Here is an 8335-nt window from a genome sequence, read left to right on the forward strand (position 1 = left end):
CTGTCACCTGAGTTTTTGATCTTAGACATCCTGATTAGTGTAAGGTGGAATCTCAGAGGTGGCTTGATTTGCATTTCCCTGATCACGAAGGACTTTTTCAATTTCTCTAAATGCTTCTCAGCTATTCGAGATTCTTCTGTTGTAAATTTTCTGTTTAGTGCTATACTCCATTTTTGATTGGGTTGTTTGTTTTTTGGAAGTTAGCTTCTTGAGATACAAACCATCGAGATGAAGTGTGAGCTAATTCAAGTAAAAGGATATTGGAGTAGGTTTCAGAGGATACAATAATCTTCTTATGAAAAAAATTTGTAATTGTTTGTAAATTTAGGCATCTTCTGTGAATCTTTTTTATATAATTATAGTAAAGTCTGTCAAAAAATGAGGTCTGATGAGCCTATTACTTCTAATGTTCACTTCCATTCTTCTTTATACTTTACGAGAAAAATATTAACAAACAGAAAGCACCAAGGCTTTTCTCTGTATCCAAGCACCCACTTGGCACATGCAATGCCTTGGCTCCACCTACAGAACTGTAGAAAAATAAATACTTAAACACACTTGAAAACACAGAACTTCCCCAGAGAACATAATAAAAGTGCTCTATCTGAACTGCTGTAGGTTAGTTCCTAGCAAAATAACTATAGCTCCCTTCCCATAGTAAAAGAACTCAATGTTATAATCAGCAAATAGACTGTTAGTCATTAAAATTTTGTCATGAATGGGAAACATGCTTTGTACAGAACATATATGATTCTGTTGCAGAATTGCTCTGATATCTTGGATCTCAAAGGATGTTGCTAACTGGTGAGTTGGTAACTTGAGAGTATGTGAATGATATACTTTCCTTAAATTCTATCTTCACTGGAGATTAAATTTTATTTTTAAGAAATAGTATCTACTTAAAGATTGTGCATGACGGCTAAATTTTCAATGCTTAGAAATAAATTAGTTCTATAGAAGTTATAACGGAGTTTGTATGTAGCTGTGTCTATAATGTTATCTCTCTGGAATGCACAGCCTCATATAATTATTAGTTTGAGAGTCTGCTAACTGACAGGCAGTTATTAAATTTCTCATGTATTAGTTTGGTAAAATAGGTAATGAAATACAAATATTGCAATTTATGTTAAAGTCTTCAAGTCAGAACTTTGAAGGATATAACTTAAGCAGTTATGTAACTGATTTCTTGACAAGGAACAGACATGATTATAAAACAAAATATCATTTAAAATAATAGTAGAACCTGTATAAGTAAATAATTTCATAGTTATTATCCCTAAATATGTAATGTTAACAGTACCTTTTACTCCTATATGAATAATCTATATAGGAAGAATTCTTATATACCATTGATTCTAGCTCCTTCATTTTATGAACTAAGAATATAAACTCCTGCATCTAAGAAGTGTAAGTATTAAAAATTGAACTCAATTTTCTGCCACTCCCTTATTTCTATCACATGACAAGTATCTGAAAATATAATATAGTCTTTCTTAAAAAAAAATCACTAATCATTCTTGAGGAGGTAAGAGGTATTGCTACCTCAGATTTTGTAAAAACTATGCATCAGTGACATTCGAGAGGTGGTTATAGATCTGAGAACTGATTCAGTTCATAATTCATGAACAGACTTTAAATTAATTTATAATTCCATTTTACAATTAAATGTGTTCTTAAAATAACTATCTATGAATCAAATATTGAAATTCAGATAAATTATGTTTGCTTGATGAATACAAACATATATATATATATATATATATATATATATAATTTAAAGTTGGATAGGTCAGAATTAATGCCCAAATTATTTCTACTTTTTCTTGAATTTGAACAGGACTTATAAAGAGATGATGGTGAATTCAGGATCTGTGGTCAGGAAACTCTGCTTAGAAGATGGGGTCAGTTATATGCTTGTTGTCTTATCATACATGTACATCTTCCAGGTTAAGATTATATTTATTTTTATTTACCTTTCAAGTGACACATCCTCACTAGAATTTACCTTTCAAGTGACACATAAACACTAGAGCAATGCAGTTACAAAAACCAATTTAACATGTCTCATTTTTATTTATTTTAAAAGTTAAAACTCAGAACAAACCTTTAACAATTAAGTAAGCTGCATGCTTTTCCTTTATCAATTTAAAAAGGCTTTAAAACAAATGAGTTATTATTTTGTAAGTTTGAATTCACAAAGGTCATATCTGAAGTCAGTTACTAATTTAACAAGTGTAACCAGAGAGGTGTCAAAACTGTGAAGATTAATTAAATTCTTACCGGTAATGTTTTTCAAACTTTAACACAGTAGAATTCTGTGTCTGAAGAATATGAATCAAGGTCAGAAAAGATACCATGATTTTGAGAGAGCACAATGAGGGGTACATAGAATAGTTTGAAGGGAAGGGACAGAAAGGAAACGTTATTATATTTCATCTTAAAGTTTAAGAAATAAAGATTTTCATGTAGAAAAGAAATCAAATACCAGTGAGAAATTTAGACATCAACTTTAGCCTTCTGAGTCAAGACAATTCAATATCCTATCAATATATTCTAATAATAACCTAATATGAATGAAAAATAAAAGATGTGTGTGTTTGCTAGCAATTTTAAGAACAACTAAAAATATATTTTCTTGTTTAATTGCAAAATATCATAGTTATTGTTACCTGCTTTGGGGAACAATTAGAACCTACTTTAAAAATCCTATGCCTTTGATCTTATTCATGAAATTTTATTGCAGAAATGAAAGACTTCATTTTATAATTCAATAGTAATAAAAAACAAGAACTTCATGGTATTCTTGTAGACATTTTGTCTCATATTGATAACTTCAGTGGCATTTTTTTGTCTTACTGGTCTTTTCCTTGTATAATACAATTTCTAATTTTGTGTTATTTGTGTGTGTGTGTGTGTGTGTTTGTGTGTATGTGTGTGTGTTTGTGTGTTTTCTTTATGTTTTAAAAATCTTGTTTCTTTTTTTGCGTGCCTTTTTCTTGTTAATTGTTTGTTTGTCTATTTGTTCATTAAAAAGAGAGAAAATTAATTGAGTTTTCTACATAGGAAGGTGACAATAATCTTAGAGCAGTTGGGGAAGTATGGCCATCTAAATTCTTCTTAAATAAAAACTTATTTGTTAAAAATATTTATTATTTTTCATGTGAATTAATATGTCAAGTAGTAGAATGAAATTGAATTGAAAAATCTGCATGTGTGATCAGAGCTGAACTGATGATTATTTCATCAGAGAACATTTCGACACTATTTGGTAATTTTAAGATGTTTCATTTAGAAGTATTAAAATTTATACGTGCAAACTTAATGATTCATTATTGTTCAAAATTCTACCATTCTAATATGATGTCTGGTCATTACCTAATACAATTTTCTTACTTCCTATAGCCTAGTCTTTCAAATTTTATGACTTTTATTGACTCACAATGAGAATCATACTACTCATACATTTTCTAAGGATTAAAAATACAATCCGTCTTTGTGAAGCAAGTAATTGAGAAGAAAGACGCTAATCTCAAATTTTTTTTTCAAAATTCCCAAATGTTATTGTATTTTCAGTGTTAGTAAAGCAAATTGTTCTTTCTCATTTTGAAATAATAATTAAATTGACAACTCTAGAATTTATAATAAATTCACAGTATACTTATGTCAATTCTACAAGCCTATTTTTAAAGCAGGTCACATTTTATATTCTACTTATAATCACACAAAGTTGTTGTAAATAAAATAAAGACACATTATAGAAGAATGAAAAGAATACAGCCTGAATTGAAACTACTTTTATATTAACCACAATTATTTGTAATTTTCAGTGTCTAGAGAGTATACATATTCATAAAAATGTATGCATTGGACAATTATAGATCAGAAATCTTAATTTGATTTGTTTTATTTGAATCCAGCTGTGATATTCTTAGAGAATGTTGAAAGCTATTAGAACTGAATACCAGATTTTTATTATATGAATTATGTGGCTGAAACAGATTCAGCATATTTAGTATATAAGAAACAGGTAGAATTTACTTCTAAACATAACCTCCTCAACTATGTCATTTCAGGTGATGTGCATATTCTGTCCACAGTGAGCCATGGATAAAAGCAATAATATCACAGTCTTTATTTTATTGGGACTTTCCCAAAATAAGAACACTGAAATCCTCTGCTTTGTATTTTTTTTATTTTGCTACATTGCTATTTGGATGGGCAATGTTCTCATAATGATTTCTATCACATGCACTCAGCTCATTGAACAACCCATGTATTTCTTCCTCAACTATCTCTCACTCTCTGACCTCTGCTACACATCCACAGTGACCCCTAAATTAATGACTGACTTACTGGCAGAAAGGAAAGTCATTTCCTATAATAATTGTATGATACAGCTCTTCACAACTCATTTATTTGGAGGAATTGAAATCTTTATTCTCACAGGCATGGCCTATGACCGCTATGTGGCCATTTGCAGGCCCTTGCATTATACCGTCATCATGAGCAGACATAGGTGTAACTTGATCATCATAACTTGTTGCATGGGGGGATTTGTGCACTCAGCTTGTCAGCTTTTTCTCACTGTCTTCTTACCATTTTGTGGCCCAAATGAGATAGATCACTATTTCTGTGATGTGTACCCTTTGTTGAAATTGGCCTGTTCCAATACACACATAATAGGTCTCTTAGTCATTGCTAACTCTGGCTTAATTGCTTTAGTGATATTTGTTGTTTTGATATTCTCTTATTTTTTCATATTGTATACTGTAAGGGCATTCTCTGCAGAAAGTCGGAGCAAAGCTCTATCTACTTGCAGTTCCCACTTAACAATTGTAGTCCTTTTTTTTGCACCTGCACTATTCATTTATATCAGACCAGCCACCACGTTCCCAGAAGACAAAGTGTTTGCTCTTTTTTACACCATCATAGCACCCATGTTCAATCCTCTGATCTACACACTGAGAAACACAGAGATGAAGAATGCCCTACGGAAAGTTTGGGGTCATCAAGGACTTCTGAAGGTAAAGTTAATTTAAATTGCTGAGCTATGTCTGCCTGTACAATTGGTTTCATGAGTCAACACATATAAGAACCACTGTAATGCTTTTAATGCATTGAAAATTTAAGTTGAAAAGTAACAGTCAACTCTCATGAATTATATTTCTACATGGATCCTTCGTTAATAAACTTTATTCTCACAGAAGCCCTAATGTAAGTTATTTAATCATTAAATGCAATGAAATATACATTTTATATAATATAATATTTTATTAATTCTTAAATTATTTCATAGAATGTACAATGATCGTATTCAACTTTGTGTGTGTGTGTGTGTGTGTGTGTGTGTGTTACTTTATTTATTTCCACTTTAAATGTTGTTCATCTTCCCGGTCTCCTCTCCACAAACCTCTCATCTCATACCCCCTCTCGTTTGGTTTGAAGAGGGTGTTTCCCCCACCCACACAATCTCTATGGCCTCATGCCACTAACATTCTCCTATATGGGGCAACAAACCTCCATGGAGCAAGGGATTTCTCTCCCATTAATGGCAGATAAGGCAATCCTCTGCTGTATATGTTGCTAGAGCTGTGGACTTACCCATGTATACTCTTTGGTTGGTAGTTTTAATTCCTGGGATCTCTGGGGTTCTGGTTAGTTGATATTGTTTTTCTTCCTGTGTGGTTGCAATCCCATTCAGTTCCTTCAATCCTTTCTCTAACTCCTCCATTTTAGACCCTAGGCTCAGTGCAATCATTGACTATATTTTAAACTATCTTAGTCAGATGGTAGCAAAGCCTCACAGAGGACAGCCGTACCAGGCTCCTGTCTGTGAGCACTTCTCATCGTCAGCCATAGGTATGGTGTCTGCAGTTGCGATGGATCCCAATGTGGTGACCCCCCCACCCTCCATTTTCTACCTCTCACCGCTACATATTTCTATTCATTCTCCTGACCCTCGGACTTCTTTCTTGTCTCTTCCCATACCTGACCCTACCCCACTTTTTCCTCCCCCTCCTCTCTTCCTCCCAGGTCCCTCCCTCTACTTTGGTGATTATTGTTCCCTGTTCTAAGTAGGATTAAAGCATCCACACTTTGTTCTTCCTTCTTTTTAATTTTGTTTAGTTTTGTTTAAGAAAAGACTTTCCCACATTGTCCCTCTGGGTCTTATCATTCATTGTTCACTATCATCTTTGTGAAATTCCCTGAGACTTAAATATTGTGATTGTACTATAAATATAATAGTTAGGGGCCAGCACTCCCATATATGATGATATCTATAGTGTCCCCATTTACGCTTTCTATAATGACCTTCTCTGCTCCAAAAAGACATTTCCATGATGGGTGGGGAATGAGGTTAAATATACACTTATAGGTGGATGTAATGATAAGTATTTTGAATTCAGTGAGAAGTTTAGTAATTTACTAGTTTCATAGTATTAGGTTACAATCAAGTTTCCATTGTCTCATAATCTATGAATGGTTGGCTAAATTTACAGAATCACACAAAATGTCCTCATGTTGAGTAGTCCTTAAGCGGTCTAAGATGTCTCTTGTTTTACCCAATGCCACGATTGTAACTTTCTGAATATCTTATCATGCTTTGACTGTTGTTGTTTGTAGGAATTACAGAATAATAGTACTATTTATTGCTATTTGCTGTTGGTAAATTTCATGGTCTCTTCTGAAACTATGAGAGCTAGCCCTGGGTGAGAAGTTTTCCAGATCAGACAGATCAATTCTTCCAAAGCCTGTGTATGAATAATGTGGTGTCTGCAGAAATTGGAATTTTTATCTTCTTTTTCTGGAAGGCACCAAAAACAATAGGAATAGCCTATATGGTTTGGGGTTTCTTGGACTCTCCTGACCAACAAATTAAATGGAAATTTACCATTTCTGAGACCAGCTAGCATACCTTCAAGTGTATATAAAATGTAATTTTAAGTAGCCATAAAAATAACCATCATAAATGTTTATATAACATATTATTAAACATTAAAGTATACATTTTTGTGTTGTAACAACTTGAAAAGTCAAATAAATGCTCCTTTGCTTATTATTATGACAGTTTACTCTAAACTGATCACCTGGTGAAAGGGAAGCAGATTTGAGAAACTTCCTCCATCAGCCTGTCCTGTGCATATCCATGAGACATTTTCTTGATTAGCAATTGCTGGGAGAGCATTGTGCTCACTCAGATTAATGCCATCTCTAGGCAGATGGTCATGAGTTGTGTAAGAGAGCAAACTGGAAATGCCTGGGAAAAAAAGTCAGTAAGCACCATCTTTCCATGGTTTTTGCTTTAGTTCTTGTCTGACTGAGTTCATATTCTGATACCGTAGAAGATGGAATCTAACCTGTAAGACATAATATACCTTTTCTTTTCAGTGTTACTTATAGTCAAAGAGTCTTCCTTAAAACAGCACAATAAGAATAAGAACAGCAATCTTCAAATTTTAAAGATTATTATTGCAGACACAAGTAACAGAATACTAAACATAAAAAACATGTGCTACTTTTATATAACCAACAATTTTTATATAACCAACAATTAAACTAAGAAGCATATGTTAACATTCCATAAGAAGCCTTCTTTGTATCTCTTAGAAATTGATATATATTTAATCACAAATATTATCTACAAAATCAATTTATTTGACAGTTCTTATATATTTCAGACTAAAATAGCACAAATTAAACAAAATAGAGTGTATCATATTATTATATGATGGTCTGTAAAAACAATACCACAAGTTAGAATTTATTGTATGATATAGTCCATGAGAATCATTCCACATGTTTATAAATTATCAGATTTTTCTTTTCCCTCGTGGATAACAAGTTATGCTATAAATCCACAATATCTAATCTTTCTATTCTCTTCTTGTTGAGTGTTTCTGTGGTACTCTATTTAGGAATTTATATATTTCAATACTCTTTCTTGATACATCACTGATATAAATTATAATGTATTCATTATAAAAGATTAGATAGTTAATATAAAATTTCTAAGGACAACTAATGTAAGAAGTGTATACAGGTGTAAACATGTCACAACGTCTAGGATTTAAGCATTTATACATGGTATATATTCATGAATAGAACCATGGAGGATGAGAAGTAAGCTATACATTGTCCCCTGACTTTCATCATTAAGTTCACAGCAATCCCTGCCCTTTTGAGGTGGCCCAATAAACACAAGGAACACTTAATTTAGACACACTCCCTGCCAATCCCCTGAGTTCTGGATCCACCCAGCTTACAATCAGAGCAGGTGAACTTTTTGCAGTCCCTCCACTTACTTTCATTGTCTGGCCCACAGCTCTTCTTTATT

General features: G+C 32.6%; 1 protein-coding gene across 1 annotated transcript; it reads left to right on the forward strand.

The window, feature by feature from the left end:
- The first annotated feature begins 4103 nt into the window (after nucleotides 1–4103).
- LOC116900411 (olfactory receptor 4P4) lies at nucleotides 4104–5039 on the forward strand. The gene has a single exon (XM_032902156.1). The coding sequence runs from the start codon at nucleotides 4104–4106 to the stop codon at nucleotides 5037–5039; it is 936 nt and encodes a 311-aa protein (XP_032758047.1).
- Nucleotides 5040–8335: the final 3296 nt, after the last annotated feature.

This window comes from Rattus rattus, chromosome 5 (assembly GCF_011064425.1).
Source record: "Rattus rattus isolate New Zealand chromosome 5, Rrattus_CSIRO_v1, whole genome shotgun sequence".
Classification (NCBI taxonomy): domain Eukaryota; kingdom Metazoa; phylum Chordata; class Mammalia; order Rodentia; family Muridae; genus Rattus; species Rattus rattus.